Here is a 21,909-nt window from a genome sequence, read left to right as displayed (position 1 = left end):
TTTTCATGTGCTCATTCAATCAATACTACTTTTTTATGGCATTTGTTAAGCGCCTACTCTGTGGCAGGCACTGAACTAAGGGCTGGGGTAGACACCAGCTAATTAGATTGGACAGTCCGTGTCCCACATGGGGCTCACAGTCTTAATCCCCATTTTGCAGATGAGGTAACTGAGGACTAAAGAAATTAAGTGACTTACCCAACATCACAATCAATCAATCAATCAATCGTATTTATTGAGTGCTTACTGTGTGCAGAGCACTGTACTAAGCGCTTGGGAAGTACAAGTTGGCAACATATAGAGACAGTCCCCACCCAACAGTGGGCTCACAGTCTAAAAGGGGGAGACAGAGAACAAAACCAAACATACTAACAAAATAAAATAAATAAATCACACAACAGACAAGTGGCGTAGTCTGGATGAGAATCCAGATTTGATTAGAATACTATCTGAGTGCCTAGGCAGACCACTGAACTACGTGTGTGGGAGAGTACAAGAGAATTAGTAGACACAATCCCTGCCTTTGGGGAGCGTATTTGTTAAAGTACTTACTACGTGCCAGGCACTGTACCCAGGGCAGATGCAAGATACTCAGTATGAACACAGTCCTGTGTCTCACATGGAGTTCACGGTCTCAATCCACGTTTTACAGTGAGGGAACTCAGGCACAGAGAAGTGCATTGACTTGCCCAAGATCACACAGAAGACAAGTGGTGGAGCCAGAATTAGAACTCAGGTCCTTCTGACTCCCAAGCCCATACTCGCTCCACCAAGCCACGTTGCTTCTCCTAGCAGCGTGACCTTTGGAAGTATTCTGAGGTCATGCTTCTGTAAATGTGTGGTCTCAGAATATTTTGGAAAATCCCTGAGCCAGTTAAGGTGCCCTTTTCCGGTATATGGCGGGTCGCCAATTTAGTTAACCTCTTCTTTTTTGTGAGGGTTAAGTTAGCACCCATATGGTGGATATCTTGGTTGAAAAGATGTCTGGGATCATATGATCTCACTATCTATTCCTTCGAGGAATTAACGCCTACATTCTGTTTTACTTTCATGCCAGATATGGTTGGGACCTAGTCACTAGGCAGGGAAGGTCAGTTTTCTAGTTTTGGAATCCAGAAATTCCTTGCCCACCATAGAATTACAATGACTACTATTGTTGACTGACAGGAATAGTTACCAGCCCTTTTTTTGGTGTTTCACTTGTTTACTTTTTGATAGTGTTCCTTATTCTCAAGTCAAATTGTAGTTCCTCAGTTGTACAAAATCATTTCTTATGGTGGGGGACATTGTGTTGGCCATAAAGAAGCAGCATGGCCTAGTTGATAGAGCACGGGCCTTGGAGTCAAAAGGTCCTGGGTTCCAATCCCGACTCCACCACTTGTCTGCTGTGTAACCTTGTGCAAGTCACTTAACTTCTCTGTGCCTGTTACCTCTCCTGTAAAAATGGGGATTGAGACTGTGAGTCCCATGTTGGAAGCTCACATACTGAATATCCTGTATCTACCCCAGCACTTAGTACAGTGTCTGGCACATAGTAAGTGCTTAACAAATGCCATTATTATTATTAATAATAATAATTCACTTGTCTCAGTTTTCTAGAAATTGCTCACTTCTATTTCAGGCACATGTTGGGATTTTTTAAACTTTCTAGGCTTGCTAGAAAGAAATGGAAGTGTTAGAATTGTGATTACACTGAAACTGAAATCTCTCACAAAAACTTTTTTACTTCCTAAACTGATCTCTGACGTATTCCCGTATCAGTCAATCAGTGGTATTTATTACGCCCTTACTGTGTGCAGAGCACTATTCTAAACACTTGGGAGAGTACTTGGAAGAGTACTTGAGCAGAGAAGCAGCGTGGCTCAGTGGAAAGAGCACCGGCTTTGGAGTCAGAGGTCATGGGTTCGAATTCCGACTCCGCCACATGTCTGCTGTGTGATCTTGGGCAAGTCACTTCTCTGGGCCTCAGTTACCTCATCTGTAAAATGGGGATTAAGACTGTGAGCCCCACGTGGGACAACCTGATCACCCTGTATCCTCCCCAGCGCTTAGAACAGTGCTTTGCACATAGTAAGCGCTTAATAAATGCCAATTATTATTATTATTATTATTATTACTCTACAATAGAGCTGGTAAACCCAGGCCCTGCCTATTTGCTTATGGTCTAGATGGGGAAACAGACATTGAAATAAATTGTGGGTATGAACATAAGTGCTTTGGAGTTGAGGGTGGGTGAATATCAAGTGTTTCAAGGGTACAGATCCAGATGCATAGGTGATGTAGAGGGGAAGAGAAAGGGGAAATGAGGGCTTAGTCGGGGGAGGCCTCTTGGAGGAAATGTGGTTTTTTTTATAAAGGCTTTGAAAATGGATAGAATGGTGGTCTGGGTATATGAAGGAGGTGGGAGTTTCAGGCAAGAAAGAGGATGTGGATAAGGAGGCGGTGGCAAGGTAGACGAGATAGAGGTACAGTGAGTAGATTGGCGCTGGTGGAGTGAAGCATGCAGACATGGTTGTAGTGGGAAATCAATGAGGAAAGGAAGGAGAGGATGAGAGGGTGATTGATTAATTGCATGATTTAAAGCTGTTAGGAGTTTTGGCTTGATGCTGAGCTGGATGGGCAACCACTGGAAGTTCTTGAGAAGTGGGGAGATATGAACTGAACCTTTTTTCAGAAAAATGATCCAGGTAGCAGAGTGAAGTAAGGACTGGAGTGGGAAGAGACAGGGGGCAGGGAGCTGAGGTTTTTGAGAAAACCGAACACAGTGCCTGGCACATAGTAAGTGCTTCAAAAATACCATACAAAAGAGCAATTATCAACATATTTCTCTGAATGTCTTTGAAAGATACTGTATATTTTTTTTATCAAAGATTCAGAGAAATATGTTGATCAGTTGCTCTTTTTTATGGTATTTAAGTCCGTACTATGTTTTAACGTATTTCCTGAAAGCAGTCCACTCAGTTTATGCCATCAAAAGCAGTAGTAAACCAACTAAAAAGAGTGGATGAGTGGTGTCTGTCCTTGGTCCTGAGATTAATCATTTCAGTTTTGAATATGAGCTTGTCGCAGTCAAAAATTCATCAACTTTTTGTTTTGTTCTTCTGTGGTCCTTTCACTGTACTGTAGAGATGAATGAAGGGGACATTTTTCTCTTGAAATTCAGGAACTTTTGAAGATTAAGGATCCCTTTGAGTTACATTGAGATTTAACTGATTTAAGTTATTATGCTTTGCTCCCTACCGATCAGTCAGTCAGTGATACTTATTGAGCACTACTGTATGCAGAGCACTGTTTTAAGTGCTTGGGAGAGTACAATACAACAGTGTTAGTGCTATGTTTCCTGCCCACAAGGAACTTACAGTCTGGAGAATAGACTATTTCAAAAATTGTTTCTTCAAGTAAAATCCCAGTATAGCATGTCTCCATTATAGGGTGCAGATTAAAGAAAAAGACATACCCATCACTTGTGGTTATTGTACTCTTACAGATGTTTAGTACAGTGCTCTGTACACAGTAGGCTCTTAATAAATATAAATGATTCACTGATTTGAATGGATGAGTAGACAAAGAGAAAAAGCTAAATAAAAATGGTTAGTCTGCCCTTTGCAATACTGACAGTGCACAACAACATGGCATCAAGCTTTGTACCAAGGTGTCAGGGTGCAGAATGGCTTGGGGACCCACTGACATCTGGGCCTTCCATAGCAACCAATCTGCCTTTCAAGGAGGAATGCCTGCAGTCCACATTTAGCATCAGCTGACTAAGGAGTATCACAAATACCGAGATCCTGGAACTCAGTCTGCCAACACTGAAACTTTGCTCTTCAGGGACAAAGGGTCTTCTTGGTAATGTTGGTGTCCTTGGTAGGGAGGAGAGGTAGGTGCTGACTCAGACGGTATTATGCCTCCTCCCTCCAGCCTTCCCAGCAGATAATGATGCTTATGAATAGAATTCTCACTGTTTGTGGTGTCATCTTCCCATTAGGATAGCTATGCGCTTTCATGTGTAGGCTCAAAAAATGTTGGCCTAATTAACCATTAGACAAAAATATCTTGAATAGATGCTTGACAGGAACAGTAGCACATGCAGAGTTTCTGTAAATATTTGTTTACACACACACACACACACACACACACACACACACACACACACTCCTTTAAAAGTGGGGGTGACCCTTTGATAACTTATAGGGGCAAAAATCTAAATAGTTGCCTGACTGGCATAATTATAGTAAGACCCATTTTATAAAGTTTGGCTAGGTACCAGTTTTGCGTGGGAAGTTTTCAAATAGAGGCAGCCCAGTTCAGTGGAAAGGATATGGATCTAGGACCTGGCTTATTCTAATTCTCCTATCCTGGCTATGTTCCTTCAGCAAGTCACTTACTGGGCCCCAGTCTTCTCCTCCTTAAAATGGGGTAATAATACCTGCCTCTTCCTACCTCACACGGATGTTGGAGGGTGAAATCAGTGATATAAAAGTACTATACAAATTAAGGGTACACTGTATTCTCGTAATGCTGAGGTTGTATTCTTCAGAACCCTACATTAAGGAAAACCCATGTTGTAGGACACACCGCATGTGCAATGCTACGCAGATGTGCACAGGTATTTCTTCCAACACGACATTGAACTGTATCAATCAATTAGTGGTATTGAGTGCTTTCTGTGTACAGATCACTGTACTAAGCACTTGGGAGAGTATAACAGATTTGTTAGATAATAATAATAATTATTATAATAATGGTATTTGTTAAGCGCTTACTATGTGCAAAGCACTGTTCTAAGCACTGGGGGGATACGAGGTGATCAGGTTGTCCCACGTGGGGCTCACAGTCTTAATCCCCATTTTACAGATGAGGTAACTGAGGCACAGAGAAGTTGTGACTTGCCCAAAGTCACACAGCTGACAATTGGTGGAGCCGGAATTTGAACGCATGACCTCTGACTCCAAAGCCTGGGCTCTGTCCACTGAGCCATGCTGCAAGTTTCCTGCCCACAACAATCTAGAGGAGGAGGTGGATATTAAATAAATTACAGATATATACGAAAGTGCCGAGGGTGGGGTGAATATCAAGTGTTTAAGTGCTTAGTACAGTGCTCTGCACACAGTAAGCGCTCAATAAATACGATTGAATGAATAAAGGGTACAGAGCCAAGTGCATAGATGAAACAGAAGTGGGAGGAAGTCAGGAGAAAGAAGGCCTTTTGGAGTAGATGTGACCTTAATAAGGCTTTGGAATTGGGGAGAGTGATGGTCTGGTGTATTATCCAGGCACTCGTATATTGTCAAAAGAATAATCCATAATTCTCCATCTCGTCCTATCCAAAGTGAAGAATGAAACCAAGCATTCTAGCAGAATTATGTGTATTATTTATTCTTATGCCATGTATTACATGGTAACATAATGTAACAGACCTCAAAAAAAGTCCATACCACGAGTTTTCAACCCTTTTTTAGATACTGTACCCAGGTTTCTATTTTTTCTGTTCTTTTCTCTTCTCTTTTCCTCTTGTTTATTTTCCTATTTTTTTCCTCTTGTTCTTTTCTGCAAGCCTTTGCCATCCTCTTTCCCCATTGTGCCTAGGGAAATTCCCAAGGGATAATGCTAGGGGGGTGAGGATTGAGGTCTTTTGGAAGATCTCCTGGAAGTCACCCTGTTGTAAGTCTTGCTGCAGTCCCTTGAGGCATGGTAGCCTGAAAGTGGGGGAAAGAGCTGCACGGTGAATTCTGGACCTGCACAAAGGGACTGGTTGAGACAGCTGTGGGCTTTTCTTCTTCCTTGGCCTGGATTCCTTGTTGTCCCCTCCTCTTTTTCCTGCAGCTGCCAAGATCCTAAGGTAGCTCTCTGATTGTATGCCCTCTCTGGCTTTGAATGACCCATTTTAGTTCGCCACATAGCAACTGCTTAAGTATCCTGCTGTACCCAATCTCCTTATATGTCCTACCCAGGAAAGCTGTGTCCCTATGAAGTGTCAGCATTGAGGTGAGACTCATTCATTTGTTCATTCAATCGTGTTAAGTGCTTACTATGTGCTGAGCACTGTACTAAGCGCTTGGGAAAATACAGTACAACAGTGAAAAGTGACATTCCCTTCCCACAACGTGCTCTCTCCCCATCACCACTGGAATGAGGTAGGACTGGTAGGTTCAGGCGCTTGAAAATCTATTCTGTGGTGCCATACATGACAACCTGACTTGGGTCTTGAAAGCTGGTGTCCGTGTTTGTGACAACTATAGAGTTTCGAGCTTCACCAAATCAGAAGTCTCTAAGACAGTTGAGTACGGCCTCCTATGTGGCTGTCAGAAGACAGAAGAAATATCCAACTTCTTGAGCAGTTACAGTAGTGTACTTAATGTTGAATAGCAAGACAGGATAAGGACAGGTGGAGTGGTCCAGAAAGGAGAGCTGGTAAGAGAATAATGGTGGGTTGCACTCATCTTTTAGAGGCTTGAGGCGCAGGGCCAATCAATCAGTGGTGTTTATCAAGCCCTTACTGTGTGCAGAGCACTGTACTAAGTGCTTGGGAGTGTATAGTACAGTGGAGTTGGTAGACAGCTCCCTGCTACCTGGATCTGGCCACCAGCAGGGCTGCCTGCTCCCATGGCTAGCCAGCGGGAGCTGGGCGGGATGCGGGGGCCAATCCGGGATGGGGACGGGAGGATGCTGGCCAGTGATTCTGCCACTCTTGCTCTTTCAATCAGCAGTATGCAGCCCCCAACCTGACTATGGGACCTTTGGAGTTCCCCTTCTCCTCAGTGAGCGGTAGGTTGAACCTCACTAGCCTGTAAGCTTATCGTGGGCAGGGAATATGTCTGTTTATCATATTGTACTCTCCCAAGCACATAGTGCAGTGCTCTGCACACAGTAAGTGCTCAATAAATGCAATTGACTGACTGACCCCCAGCCCCACGACCATGTGAAATGTCAAGTTTAGCCCCTCCCACCCCCTGCACAAAGCCACGTCTTATCGGAATTGCCCCGTCCCGATAAGTCAAGTTTTACTTTAGCCCCTAATCACCAACAAGGTGATCCTGAAACCCAGACACGTCATAGGGATGCAGTTTTTCTGGGCAGGACATATAAGGAGTTTGGGTGGCAGCAGAACACTTAAACAGTTGCTATGAAAATGTCACCAAATCCTGGCAGACACGCCTTCCCAACCTAGCTAAAATTCACCCTTTCCTCTCCATTCAAACTGCTACCTCGTTAATACATTCACTCATCCTATCCCGCCTAGATTACTGTGCCAGCCTCCTTGCTGACCTCCCAACCTCCTGCCCATCCCCACTCCAGTCCATACTTCACTCCGCTGCCTGGATCATCTTTCTACAGAAACGTTCAGGACATCACCCTCCTCCTCAAAAATCTCCTGTGGTTGCCTGTTCACCTCCGTATCAAACAAAAACTCCTCACCATTGGCTTTAAAGCAGTCCATCATCTTGCTCCCTCCTACCTCATCTCACTTCTCTCCTTCTACAACCCAGCCCTCACGCTTCACTCTTCTGGTGCTAACCTTTTCACTGTGCCTCGATCTCTCGCTGCCGACCCCTGGCCCACATCCTACATCTGGCCTGGAATGCCCTCCCTCCTCAAATCCACCAGGCAGTTACTCTCCCCTTCTTCAAAGCCTTACTGAAGACACGTCTCCTCCAAGAGGCCTTCCCAGAATAAGCCCCACTTATCCTCATCTCCCACTCCCTTCTGTGTCGCCCTGACTTGCTCACTTGCTCTTCCCCCCCACCCCGCCTCCTGCCCCACAGCACTTACGTATATATCTGTAATTTTATTTATTTATATTGATGTTTGTGTATTTGTATTGATGTCTGTCTCCCCCCCCGTAGACTATGAGCTCGTTTTGGGCAGGGATTTTCACTCCTTATTGCAGAATTGTACTTTTCCAAGCACTTAGTACAGTGTTCTGCACATAGTAAGTGCTTAGTAAATACGATTGAAAGAATGAATGAATAAGTGATCTAAAAAGGAGCCATACAAATACAGGGAAGGTGATCTAATGCGTGTACATTATGAGGTGAAGCAGTCTCCACAGTGAGGTCTAGCATGGACTGTTGGGAGTGACAACAGCAGATATACCTGCCTGGCATATAGCAGTCAGGAGAGAGGTGTGAGTGCTTTTTGTTTGTTTATTTGCTATTTTTGTCTAAAGACTTCAGGAGCATCAGAAGTCAAGAAGCACATTTGAAATAGTGATGAGCATAATGTTTTGGGGTTTTTTTAGCCACCCCTCCATGCATAAAAAGAACTCATTGTGAATAGTGACATCTCTGAATGCAAAGACTACCGTTTTAATAATAATAATAATAACGGTATTATGTGCCTAGAGAAGCAGCGTGGCTCAGTGGAAATAGCACAGGCTTTGGAGTCAGCAGTCATGGGTTCAAATTCCGGCTCCACCAGCTCCATCAGCTGTGTGACTTTGGACAAGTCACTTAACTTCCCTGTTCCTCAGTTACCTCATCTTTAAAATGGGGATTAAGACTGTGAGCCCCCATGGGGCAACCTGATCACCTTGTAACCTTCCCAGTACTTAGAACAGTGCTTGGCACATAGTAAGCGCTTAATAAATGCCATTATTATTATTAGTATTACTACTATGTGCCAAACACTTTTCTAAGCCCTGGGGCATATAAATTAATCAAGTCAGAAGCAGTCCCTGTCCCACGTGGGGCTTACAGTCTAGAGGCATTGAACCCCATTTTACTGAGGCCCAGAGAAGTGAAATGACTTATTCAAAGTCACACAGCACGCAAGTAAGTGGCAGATACTTGCTTTTTTTTCTAATGTTATTTGTTAAGGGCTTACTACAGTGTGCCAGGCATAAACACATCACACACATTTTGTCCTTGGGTCCTGAGGCTGTTTTCTCAAGGAAGGAACAATTTTGTAAATTGAATAAATGTCTTATTCCGTTCTTTTTAAAAACCTTGTTTTTGTCGCTTGGAAATTTAGAAAGGATGCAAAGAGGAAAATCAAGAAAAGAGTAGAGGTGGAAAATAAGTTTCAAGAAATTGCCAAGTCAGAGAAGAATAGGAGTAAGGGGGTGACATAACTGTCGGCAAGACTAGGAAAAGATGGAGGACAGAGATTTTTTTGTTTTGTTCTTAGGGTCTACAGAGGAAAGAGAAGGAATATGCTGAATTATTGTAAAGGAGAGTTCAGCTAAACCTAAGGCGACCGTCTTGATTGTACACTTCTTATGGGCCGGTAGTGTGTCTGCTACCTGCTATTCTGTTGTACTCTCCCAAGTGACCAGTACAGTGCTCTGTGCATAGTAAGCACTCAATAAATGCCAGTGATGGATGGTAATGGTGATTATTCATTGGAAGGGTTTAGATACAGGTCTCTCCTTGGAGATCTCTAAATAAAATAATAGAGAGTGTCTGTCTTAGATGGTGTGGACTATATTTGTCAGAGGTAAGGGATTGGATTAGATGGCATGCAACAGTTCTTTTTGGATGTTAACTCAAGGCTAAAGCCTTGTTCAGTCTGGGCTTACTTAACTCTCAGCTTTTCTGGTCCCAAGAAAGGCAGGTATAAAGCTAAACTTAATTGGAATCCAGCTGGACATGCATATCCCTAAAGTCATTGTTGTCTTTCCCCTCTTTTGGTCCGATTGGGGCCTCACACACTAAACCCATTGCCCATATTTAGAAACTCTAATCCGCCCTGACACATGCCAACACAAACACTCAGGTATCCACTCTCTCAGATTAACATCGGACAAAAGGTGATGGGGTCAATCAAATAGTCAAGGCGGCCCAGAACCTGGCTCTAATTTAATTTACTTTGTGCTGACGCCGTCCCACTCCACTCAGCACAGGGGATGACTGAGCACGTAAACCCATGAGTGTATGTGAATGCGTGTGTATTTGTCTGCGAGGGCATTTGGGTCTGAATGGGGGAGGTGGATCTAGGTGTGCAGATGTGGGTCTGAGTGTGTACGTCCGAGCCTCCTGTGAGGGTAGGTGGCTGCGGCAGCCCCTTGGTGGGCCGACAGATTGGAGAAAGCAGTGACACCTCTCCCGAGATTGTCAGTCCTGCTCCTGCTGAAATTGGGTTGGGACTAATGGGATTGGTCGCGGGCCTCAGTTGGGAGGGAAGGAGAGGGTCCATTTTGGCTTCAGGTTAGTGGAGGCAGAGTTTTCTCAAGAGTAAAGGAGATTACCTGGTGGCCCAGGGAGGCTACGCCTAGCATATTTGTCTGGCCCTCCGTTTTAGTCATTTGATTACCTGGGACCATCTCAGGCTTAGTCACGGCTCTCAGAAAGAGTAATTCGGACAGCAACACTTGCATTGATTTTTAGATGCACTCAACCGTATCCAGAAAGACAGAGATTGATCAGTGGTGGATTACTGTGCTTCCAGTGTTGGCCTCAACTACCAACTTCATTTAAGAACTGAACCTGTGAAAGCTTTTTTTTTTCCCTTTTTAATGGTACTTGTTAAGTGCTTTACTATGTGTCAAGGACTGATCTAAGCGCTGGGGAAGTCATCATCATCATCATCAATCGTATTTATTGAGTGCTTACTGTGTGCAGAGCACTGTACTAAGCGCTTGGGAAGTACAAGTTGGCAACATATAGAGACAGTCCCTACCCAACAGTGGGCTCACAGTCTAAAAGGGGGAGACAGAGAACAAAACCAAACATACTAACAAAATAAAATAAATAGAATAAATATGTACAAGTTAAATAAATAAATAAATTAATAAATAGAGTAATAAGTATATACAAGCATATACATATATACAGGTGCTGTGGGGAAGGGAAGGAGGTAAGATGGGGGGATGGAGAGGGGGACGAGGGGGAGAGGAAAGAAGGGGCTCAGTATGGGAAGGCCTCCTGGAGGAGGTGAGCTCTCAGTAGGGCCTTGAAGGGAGGAAGAGAGCTAGCTTAGCGGATGGGCAGAGGGAGGGCATTCCAGGCCCGGGGGATGACGTGGGCCGGGGATCGATGGCAGGACAGGCGAGAACGAGGTACGGTGAGGAGATTAGCAGCAGAGGACAAAGTCAATCAGGCCAAATATTGCTTACAAGTTGAAAGTCTGGAAAACAATATCCTTTAACCGTATAATCATCCACTGATATTTATTGAGTTCTTAGGGGGTCCAGAGAACTGTTTTAAGCACTTGGGAAAATACAGTACAGTAGAGTTGGTAGGCATGATTCCTGCCCACAAAGAACATATATCTCCAGAAAAAACTTACAGCATACAAGATATAGGCTTAAAATTGGTGCAGAAGAGCACCTGGAAGGAACTTTTCCTTCCAGGATTTTTTAACCTTGTTCTGGAGGGTCTGTCTGCATGGTCCTCCCACTAGAGTTTTACACTCTGTGCACAAGGGCACTTGTACTTCTCAAGTGCTTAGCACAGTGCTCTGCACACAGTAAGCGCTCAATAAATGTGATTGAATGAATGAAGTGGACAGCATAGCCTAGCAGAGTAATGAGGCCTAGTGGAAAGAGGGAGTCCGAGGACCCGGTTCTAATCCCAGCTCTGCCAGTTGCTTGTTGTGTGACCTTGGACAAGTGACTTAACTTCTCTGTGTCTCGGTCTGTTCATCTGTAAGATGGGCATTCAGTCCCTGTTCTCCCTCCTCCTTGGACTGTGAGTCTTATGTGGGAAGGGGACTTGGTTTGACATGATTCCCTTTTGTCTACCCCAGCATTTGACGGTGCTTGTCCCATAGTAAATGCTTGAGTATAATAATAATTCAAGGGTGACAGCTGTATTGATGAGAGATACCTGATCTAGCTGGTTAGCAGAGAGCAGCAAATGGTACCATTCTAGATGCCGCCATTCACTCTTTGTGAGTAGCTTAAACTATGTCCACATTATTTCAGCAAAATTTTCTCCTAGAGTGAAACCGCTACCTGTGTATGTGTGACTGAAAAAGAGCAGTTTGTGACTGCTTCCCTTTCCACATTGTGTGATGCTGAAAATTGCCCTTTGGCTTGAAGTTGCAGTTTATAGTCCCTGTCAATGTTTATAGCTCCTCCTCTTCGTGTCACAGAGACCACTCTATCTCTGTCTGCCAGCCGTATTGTATTGTACTCTCCCAAACGCTTAGTACAGTATTCTGCACATGGTAGGTGCTCAGTAAATACCATTCATGATGACAGATGCCTCAACTAGTTAAATTAAAATCCAGACTCCCAGAAAAGCCGCCCTGGCTGAAAAGCAGTAGGCACATTTCAAATAAATATCTCTAAACTAAAGGTACTTGTATTGTCATTCATAGTCTAACCACATCTGGGTAAGGGCATAGGGCAATTACAAAATGCTTTGAAAACTGGATATGAAATTGTGAAGCGCCATTGTTGCTAAATCATATAATTGTATATTGCAATGCTTATTATAGTAACCACTAATGGAATATCCTCTTTACAACCTTAATGTTATTTTAATGATTTATTCTCCAAGAGGAATACACTTACAAAATGACTAGCCCCATTTGGGAGAAGCAGTGTCACCTTGAACTGTAATATACTGGGTGGACATAATTTTCTTGTCTCCAAAGTAACTTAAACCAATCTGCTATTTCACCACTTGATGGCACTCTTGACTAAATTAGCTAATTATGAAAACATTAACTAGTGATAACTACTTATTGGGGACAGTTGTTAATCAGCTAGTTAATATTGTCTTTATTGTACTCGACTGTATGATGTTCACTTTGATTTAGAAGGATTTGAAACTGACTTAGAGGAATTCATTCTGTCTTTGTATAAATCATGCACATATTTTTAAAATTACTATAACTTTCCTTTCTGAAAGATTCCTTTAGGCTTCTGGGAGAAGAACTTCTGTTTCTGACCTTATGATTTTCAACTTTAGAGGCTCTCACTTTTCTGTTTTCTTTCACCTTCAAATGGTTAAAAAAGGAAGCTACCACATTAGTAAATTGGAAACTGAAATCTTGGGTTCACTGACAGGATATGTAGGCAGGACAAACTTACCACCCCATACCATAAATGTATTAGAAACTTGTCTGGCAGAACCGCCTCATGGAGTTGATTCTCAATGGCCCATTCAGACTTTGACCTTTTTGAGATTGTCAACAAGGATGTGAATTTACATGTTGGTTTGGAGTTGTATGTTTTTTGATGTGGGCACTCTGCCTCGAGGCAACCAAACCAAGATCCTGACCTCACAGAGAGCTTTTATGTAGCCACCACCTGGTAACTATTTTGAGGGCATTGTAAGCCTGGACCTTATCGCTTCCCTTCCCTTCCTACCAAGCAACTTTTTCTAGCTCTGTGAATTAATCAGTCAAATTTACTGAGCACTTACTGTGTGCAGAGCACTGTACTAAGTGCTCGGGAGAGTACAGTATATATGCATATATGTTAGTACATATTTCTCTGTTTATTTTACTTGTACATATTTATTCTATTTTATTTTGTTAATATGTATATATGTTTGTACATACTTATTACTCTATTTTACTTGTACATATTTATTCTATTTATTTTATTTTGTTAATGTTTTGTTTTGTTGTCTGTCTCCCCCTTCTAGACTGTGAGCCCGCTGTTGAGTAGAGACCATCTCTATATGTTGCCAATTTGTACTTCCCAAGCGCTTGATACAGTGTTCTGCGCACAGTAAGCGCTCAATAAATACGATTGAATGAATGAATACAGTTTAACAGAGGTGGTAGACATGTCCTCTGCCCACAAGAGCTCACAGTCTAGAGGGGGAGATAGACATTAATATAAATAAATTACAGATATGCACATTATATAACTTAGAGGAATTCATTCTATCTTTGCATGAATCCTGTGTACACACACACATACATACATACATACATACGATTATTATAACTTTCCTTTCTGAAAGTTTTCTTTAGACTCCTTGGAGAAGAACTTCGGTTTTTGTCCCTATAGTTTCCAGCCTTAGAGGCTCTCCCTTTTCTTTTTTCTTTCTTGTTCAAATGCTTAAAAAAAATGTACTTGGAAGTGCTGTGGGGCTGAGGGAGGGGTAAATACAGAGTGCAAATCCAAGTTCACGATCCACTCAACTCATCTGTAAAATGGGAGTGAGGTAGGTGCCTTCCATATCCCCTGGATTGTGAGCTCAGTGCAGAAAATGACTGGGTCTGATATGATTATCTTGCATCTAACCCATGCTTGATATGTAGTAAGTGCTTGATCAATTCAGTAATTATTATTAGTATTTACTGTTATCTACAAGAGGATTACTGTTAAGAATTAAAAATTCATTAAAGTGCATTCACTGTAGTATGTTAACTCATGTGGGTAGGGAACGTTTCTACCAACTCTGTTATATTTGTACTCTCCCAAGCACTTAGCCCAGTGCTCTGCCCACACAGTAAGCTCTCAATAAATATGATTGATTCAACTGATTAAAAATACTTTTTAGTTTTAAATAAGTGCTTCCTGTGGGTAAACTTCCATAGCCTATGTCATAAGGTAGATAAAAGTATTTATTCTTTGGTATACTTCTCCTGAACTATAACAAATATAAAATGACTGGTGGCCCCAGTTTTGTTCAGAAGAATCTTCTTTATTCCAGAAAATGTGCAAGTATACATGCGAGGTGATATGTAAAGGTCACTTCCAGAGAATGTTTTTCTTTTTCAGAATCACATTTTGCATTCCTAATCTACACATTGCGGTTCTTAATAGGTATGGACAAATATTTCCTGCTTGCTCATAACCACCGTGTTTTTTGAAGGTGAGGAGGGGGAAATCGGTAACTCTTCTTTATGAGTCACTCTACTGAAGCATGGGGTGATGGAGAGCAATACGCTTCTCATAAACTGTCACCTGATTCCCGTAAGTGTGCCTCAGATTAAAAAGTCATTGAAGGAATGGCTCTTGGCTATTTTTTAGCTTCAGAGAATCACAGTTTTTTATGCCGAACACTTCTAGTGTCCCTTTTTAGGGCAGGCCTTGCCTCTTCTTGCTACCTCTTCTCTCTTCTCAGAAGACCTTCCTCCCTCCTCTCCCCCCCTCCACACCTCTCCCTGCCATCCCTCCTAGTGCTGCCCGCTGCTTCTGGCAGTCAGTCAATCGTATTTATTGAACGCTTACTGTTTGCAGAGCACTGAGTACAACATAACAATACAACAGACACATTCCCTGCCCACAGCAGGCTTATGGTTTAGAGGGGGAGACAAACATAAGTATAAGTTAAATTACAGATATGAACATAAGTGCCAAGGGGCAGGGCAGCGCCATGGGCTTTCTCCCACCTCTCATCCATGCCTCTCATTCCTTTTCCACCCTTCCCTCCGAGTCCCTTCCTGTTCCCAGTTGGTTGGAGCCTTCATGGAGCAGCAGCCTTAAAAATTGAAGAATACTTATCCTTTGGAAAAAAAGAGCCCTATTCCTAATTAATGCAATGTAATTTTCCTTGAAAAAACAAAGTAGAAAATGTAAACAAAGTGGGAAATGCTTTTAATCAGAACAAATGTTCTGTGAGGTTCTGTGTTTAAGCCATTTCATGTAGAATTAATGGAACCCATAATTGGCTTTCTGGAAAAATCTCTTCAAGTCATTTCCTTTAGTAGAGCTCTCTGTTGTATTTTTCTCTCTTTTGAGGTAATTGGCTCCCAGGTGTAATTTTAAGAAGAAGTATTTTTCATATTGGCTATTAAATGAAAAGGCTACTTTCAGTTTTCTGTGTCTCTCTGTCAGGAAGGGGAACTATGCTGCTCATTGTTAGAAGCAATGTGAGTGGAAAAATAGTGGTCATTTCCCTGAGAATAACCAGTCTGTGTTGAAATTCATTAGGGGAAAGGTAGAAACTTAGTTGGCAGCTTAAAACCAACTGCCAGATGGATGTTCTTCCAAGAATCTGTTTAGGTTGGCAGTTGATATTTGAAGTTAGTATATCGCTACTTAGGCTCACAACCTAAAAGAGTGAAGATTGAGAAAGGAGAGTCATTTGCCTTAAGGCTGAAAAGTTTAAATTGTATCGTTTAGGTCATTGAAACATCCAAAACCTCTTTGCACCTAAAAAATGAACATACAGATGTGCCCCTAGTTCCGAACAACTGCACTACATGAAATCTGGAGATAAGCCATGCACAAATTAAGGATGCAGCCCAGGATCCAGAAGTCCTGTCTGACACTACTACTAATCAGGGCTGTGAATTCAATTCCTGCAATCTATGGAATTAAAAAAAAAAACACAAAAAAAACGCAAAACAAAAAAGCCACACACACTCACAAAAAAACCCAGTGACACTGGTTGGCCGTGGAGGTGGTGAACACCGCAGGAACTTAGTGAGTGGAGTGCTGTGTGCACGTGTGTGTGCGCGCACGTGCATGCACACCCTTTTCTTTGTCTCCCCTGCCCCAATTATTTAATTGACGTTTTTCAGTCAATGAAATACCTATCCGAGATTATCAAGATAAAAGTTGAGAAGGAGAGGGAGGGAGGTAATTAAGCCAAAGTAAATTTTGTAGCATTATCTCAGACCACTTGTAAGAAGTAACAGCACAACAACACTAGTTCTGCTTGACTGTCGTAAGAAATAACAGCAACAGTGCTATTGGGAGATTGCTCTTAGAAAAAATGTCATAATGGGGAATGGGTAATAAAAGACAAGGTCACAGCTCTTGGGGAGCTTTCGATCTCATGGGAAAGGTAGGCAGGTGTCAATTGTATTCATAGAGTGGGAATGGGGGGCAATATAGGTACAAATGTTAATGGCAATCACATAGAAAAATGAATAAATGTGTTGTACATAGTCACAGACATGAGTGCTTAGAGTAGCTGTAAAGAATGGCTGTAAGTGTGGCAGAGGGTAGATGTTGGGATGACACAACAAGGTACAGTGGAAATTAGTTGGGGAATCCCTTCTGGAGAAAGTAGGTTTTCAGAGGATTTTGAAGGTGAGAAGGGTTGTGGTCTGGTGGATTTGAAAAGGGAAGGAGTTTCTGGCAGGAGAAAAGACCTGAGGAATGGGTTGGAATATTTCTGGTGGTTTTGGTTGATAATTAAGATATTATTCATGTAGTTGAAGTTGCAGTGAAAATGTAAATTCTCATTCTTGGTTTTATGAATGCACCCACTCTTTTGCCTCTCCTTGGAAAATTCATGAGCAATTTATTTTACTTTTTCATTTGCTGCCTTTGTGCTTCACTATCCTAATGTGTTCAGTGTTTTGTCATAGACCTAATGTTTTGCAGCATAAACAATAAAGAGCCCCTTGGTGTAGCTAAGACAATTAATCAAGTCAGGAAACATCTTTGTTTTTAAACAGGATGTAAGTTTTGAGCTCTAAAACCTTATAACTGCTTGTAAGCCACTTTAAAAAAAATGCTCACCTTAGTGTTATATTGAGAGTCTTCTAATATCTATCTACTAAAGAAAGGATCAGTACTTCAAGAAGTAAAAGTAAATCAACTTCAAGCTAATGTAAGAGAAACTAGATTTGTTTTTGAGGGTATAATAATGAAACTCTGATTCTGAAGATTTATTTTTTCAGACCCTTTATGTGTCAGTATACCTCTTTTTATGTATATTTGTACATATGTGTGTATGTGTGTGTGAATATAAACGTTTATACACACGTGTAAGAACGTATTATTTGAATAATTACATTTTCCTTTTTAGGATTATATTCAAAAGAAGAAGGAATTGTGGGGAATCTGTATCTTTACTGCAGCAGTTGACCTGGATGAGATGACATTCACTTTTACTGAACTGCAGAAAAGTATAGATGTAAGGTAAGCGTCCATAAGTCAGTGTCCTCTATGCCGTCAAAGGAAATAACCTAAACTTCCCATTTCAGTAATACCCAAGACATAGTTCAAACAAGAAACTAAACCAGAAGGGAAGGTGGCAAAGCATTGGGGAAATTGTAACAGGGAAGTAAATGCCAGGTGAATTTGACCCTCTGGAAACTTTGTCCCTTTCTGGAGGCTCGTCCTGTCCTGGTTGAGGCCGAGAAAGTTTCTGGACCAGCCTAGAGGATGGGCCCTGTTTCTGCCTCAGTGCCTCCCTAAATTTAGCCCAAAATAAGCCTCCAGTTGTCTTCTTGGGCCTCCAGGTGGGGAATGACCTGCAACTTCTCAGGCCCCTGGCCTGGGCTGGAACTGGATCAGTTCCCAAGAATGAGAGAACAAAGTGACGGCTCTCCGGGCACGCGTCTGAGCGTGTTCCCTTGTGAACTTCAGTCTGTGGTTTACCAGTTTAGTTTCAACTTCAAACTCTTTCCTGTTTACTTACAGTTTCTTTAAAAAGTGACCTGGAATGGGAATGCCTTGGAAATACTGGAAGAATCAGAAGATTGAGGAGACATGGGGAGAAATAGTGGAGACTAGTTGTAATGAAGAGAATGAGAAATGGGAGCAGGGAGAGGAAAAGTTTCCTTTTTAGACTTCCCATGGGAATGTCTTGGTTGTGTATTTTTTTTTCCTGGAGCCATGAATAATAGAACACAGCTGAAATGATATCTCAAATGTTCATAAAGTCATATATGTACAGTAAACACGTTGATTACAGAAAGGCAGATAGTGGTCACTAAGAGCACATAAGGTGGTAATATTGATTATGAGCAGGGAATGAGTCTGCTAATTCTGTTGTGTGTATGTGTGTGGGGGTGGGGGGCAGGAGGCATGTGCATACACTGTAGCAGCCTCTTTCTGACCTCCCTACTTCCTGTCCATTTCGTGCTTCACTCTGCGTCTCAGATCATTTTTCTACAAAAAAAACGTTCAGGCCATGTCTCCCCACTCCTCAAGGTACTCCAATGGTTGCCCATCCACCTGCACATTAAACAGATATTCCTCACTATTGACTTTAAAGCACTCAGTCACCTTGTCTGCTCCTACCTCACCTTGCTATTCTCCTACTATAACCCAGCGTGCACACTTCGCTCCTCTAATGCTAACTTACTCACTGTACCTTGAGCTCGTCTTTGTCACCTCCATCCTCTTGCCCACATCCTGCGTCTGACCTGGTAGGCCCTCCCTCCTCAAATCTAACAGACAATTACTCTCTCCCCCTTCAAAGCCTTATTGAAGGCACATTTCCTCCAAGAGGTCTTCCCTAAAAAGCCCTCCTTTCCTCTTCTCCCTCTCCCTTCTGTGTCACCCTAACTTGCTCCCTTCATTTGTCCCCCCCACCCCAGCCCCACAGCACTTTTGTACATATCAGTATTTTATTTATTTAGATTAATGTCTGTCTCCCCCTCTAGACTGACAGCTCATTGTGGGCAGGGAATGTGTTTGTTTATTGTTACATTGTACTTCCCCATGAGTACAGTGCTTGGCACACAAAGCGCTCAGTAAATATGATTTGATGAGTGAATGAAAACACACACACACACACACACACACACACACACACAGTGATATTTGTTAAATGCTTCCTATGTGCTAGGCACTGTACTAGCCCTGAGCTAGAAACAAGATAATTGGGTTGGACACGGTCCCTGTCCCACTTAGAACTCACAGTCTTAATCCCCATTTTACAGATGAAGTAAGTCAGGCACAGAGGAAGTGAAATGACTTGGCAGCACGTGGCAGAACTGGGATTAGAACCCAGGACCTTCTGGCGCACAGGCCTGTGCTCTATCCACTAGGCCACAGCACTTCCAAGTGCATAGTACATTGCTCTGCGCATAGTAAGCGCTCAGTGAATACCATTGATTGAGTAATTGTTTCAAATAGAAATGCCTTAATTCAGAAAGTAAAGAAACTTGGCTTGAAAAATATTTAACAATTTCATCTTTCCCTTTGCAGCGTGTATAAATTTTTTCAGTTGCTGAAAGAAATCGACACTAGTACTAAAGTAGACAGTACCGTATCAAGACTAATGAAGAAATATGATGTGTTGTTTGCACTGTACAACAAATTAGAGAGGTAATGATTTTTCTTTCTAAAATGTTTTGGACTTATGTAGTGTCCTTACCATTATTATTATGTTAGTGCTTCAAGTTTATCTAGCAAAATGGCAGTTCTAATGAATGTAGTGACTTAAAGTGGAAGTGCAGAATGCTCAACATTTTAACAAACACAGGGGGCAAGGTAACGTTAGTGCCCCCACCCCTGTACCCATCCGTAAAAAGACAGCGCTTTGGCCATTTTCCTCAGGTGCCACAGATCTGCCTGCTCCTTCATTACACGATCAACCTCCCTTCATTTCTCACCCCAGTAGAATAGCAGGAATTTCAAAATCTCGCTATGCCAAGACCAGCGCTCAGAAACACCAATCACTAAAGTCATAGCCACAACCAGAATTTTCAGTCTGACTAGTTTGAGTAATCTGGAGCCCGGCTGTGGTTTGTTGTTAACCCAGGTACCTGGCAGTTTGTTTCCACATGATCATTGGTTTAACTTTGTCAATACCTGTCTTTCTCTCTGTTTTGGTTCCCTCTCATTCCCTCCAGTTCATCATATCCCCATTTTACAAATGAGGAAACTGAGGCCCAGACAAGAGTTGCCCAAGGTCACACATCAGGCCAGGGGCAGAGCTGGGACTAGAACCTGGGTCACTTGATTCCCAGTCCCACGCACTTCCTACTAGGCTATGCTTCCTCCCATATTACAATAGGTTCTTTCCACTTCAAAGAAAAATCAAATGATATAAAAGTACTCTTTCAGAGTACCAGCCTAAATTTTTCTTTTACTAATCTTCCCTCCCGAAGGCAGTTCAGTGGACACAACCCTCTTTATTATTTGATCAAGTTTAAATCAGTGTTTCCAAAGGAAAGATAAAGGTGACTAAGGAAAAAAATTGGAAAGAATCAGAGAAAGTGACTTAGGGATTAGAGTACAGAGAAAATGAGAAAACTCAGTTGCCATAGGCAAGGCAGAAGAGGTAGTAGCATCAAATTTGTTTTCATCCTGTGTTCAAAATCACTGAACTGGCAGCTGGAATTTATCAAAGTGACTCTCTGGAATGGGACTGAACCCTGGTAATTAGTATCACCATTTCCTGGTTCAGATAGTACTGAGCTCTCAGTTTCAATATTGATATTAACTGAAATTCCCCTAATTAAGAAACTAGTACAACAAAATTTAGCTTTAATGATTACTTTTATGTTTGTTTGGGAGGGCTGCCACTAGTGCTAGTGTTTTCTCCTTAAAAATACAATCCTTAAGCAGCATTAAACCCTCATATATAAATGTCACATTTTCAAATAAGAAAAAAAGAACAATTTTCAGTCTTTCAAAAGATAAACTGTATTCATTTATGTATTTTTTCCATAGGATTTGTGGACTTATATATGTTGCCCAGCCCAGTAGTCAGTAAGTGATTTAAAGTATTTTTTTCATAATTTAAGGTTAAAAGCATTATTAAAGTAAGTCAATTTTTTAGTTCACAGTGACTCAAATTGTCTAGCCTCCACAAAGGATCTTGTAACTGAACTTTTCGTTAAGAAAATTGTTAAACTTGTATTGCTCTTCAAAGTGCTGCATCTCTTCCACTTCCAGTTGGCGGAAGGGTAGTGATATCAGTCTATCTCCATGCTGGAACAGGGAGAATCCATTAAAAATGAGGGTTGGAGTGAGACTGTTCAAGACACGCTTGGTGCTGCTCTTTTCTTCCCTTACCTCATCCCACTTCAGGCAGGGAACCATGTACTAGATCCCACAGGAGGGTGGGAGAGGAAGGTGGGGTTCGGGCAAACAAAAAATGGAAGCAACTAAGTAGTTTTTTATGGCTTCTTTTGGGTCAGGTGAAAAAAAATCACAGTATTTTCACAGTGGGAACCTTAATTGGAAATTCTTATTCTCTGGTAATCAAAAAAGTTATCAAGGGAAATTATCTTGAGGTTACTAAAGCTCATGAGAGGCTTCCTTTTCCTACAGTAAACTTCTACTGTAGTAGTAGAGAAGTATTTATATGAATTAGCATAGGTGCCAACTCTTCATTGTAAGTTCAGGGGTGAAAAAGGGGCAGG

General features: G+C 42.0%; 1 protein-coding gene across 1 annotated transcript in view; it reads left to right on the top strand.

Annotated features, from left to right (window-relative positions):
- The window catches only part of RB1 (RB transcriptional corepressor 1), a 100,379-nt gene that overhangs the window by 11,111 nt on the left and 67,359 nt on the right, over nt 1–21,909 (top strand). The window contains exons 3-5 of the mRNA XM_038761557.1: nt 17,613–17,725; nt 19,745–19,864; nt 21,215–21,253. Of these exons, the coding sequence (XP_038617485.1) occupies nt 17,613–17,725; nt 19,745–19,864; nt 21,215–21,253 (272 nt within the window). The remainder of the gene's footprint in view (nt 1–17,612; nt 17,726–19,744; nt 19,865–21,214; nt 21,254–21,909) is intronic.

The sequence above is a fragment of the Tachyglossus aculeatus genome, chromosome 20 (assembly GCF_015852505.1).
Source record: "Tachyglossus aculeatus isolate mTacAcu1 chromosome 20, mTacAcu1.pri, whole genome shotgun sequence".
NCBI lineage: Eukaryota > Metazoa > Chordata > Mammalia > Monotremata > Tachyglossidae > Tachyglossus > Tachyglossus aculeatus.
Note: the sequence above shows the minus strand (reverse complement) of the source record. Positions and strands in the feature narration are given on the sequence as shown.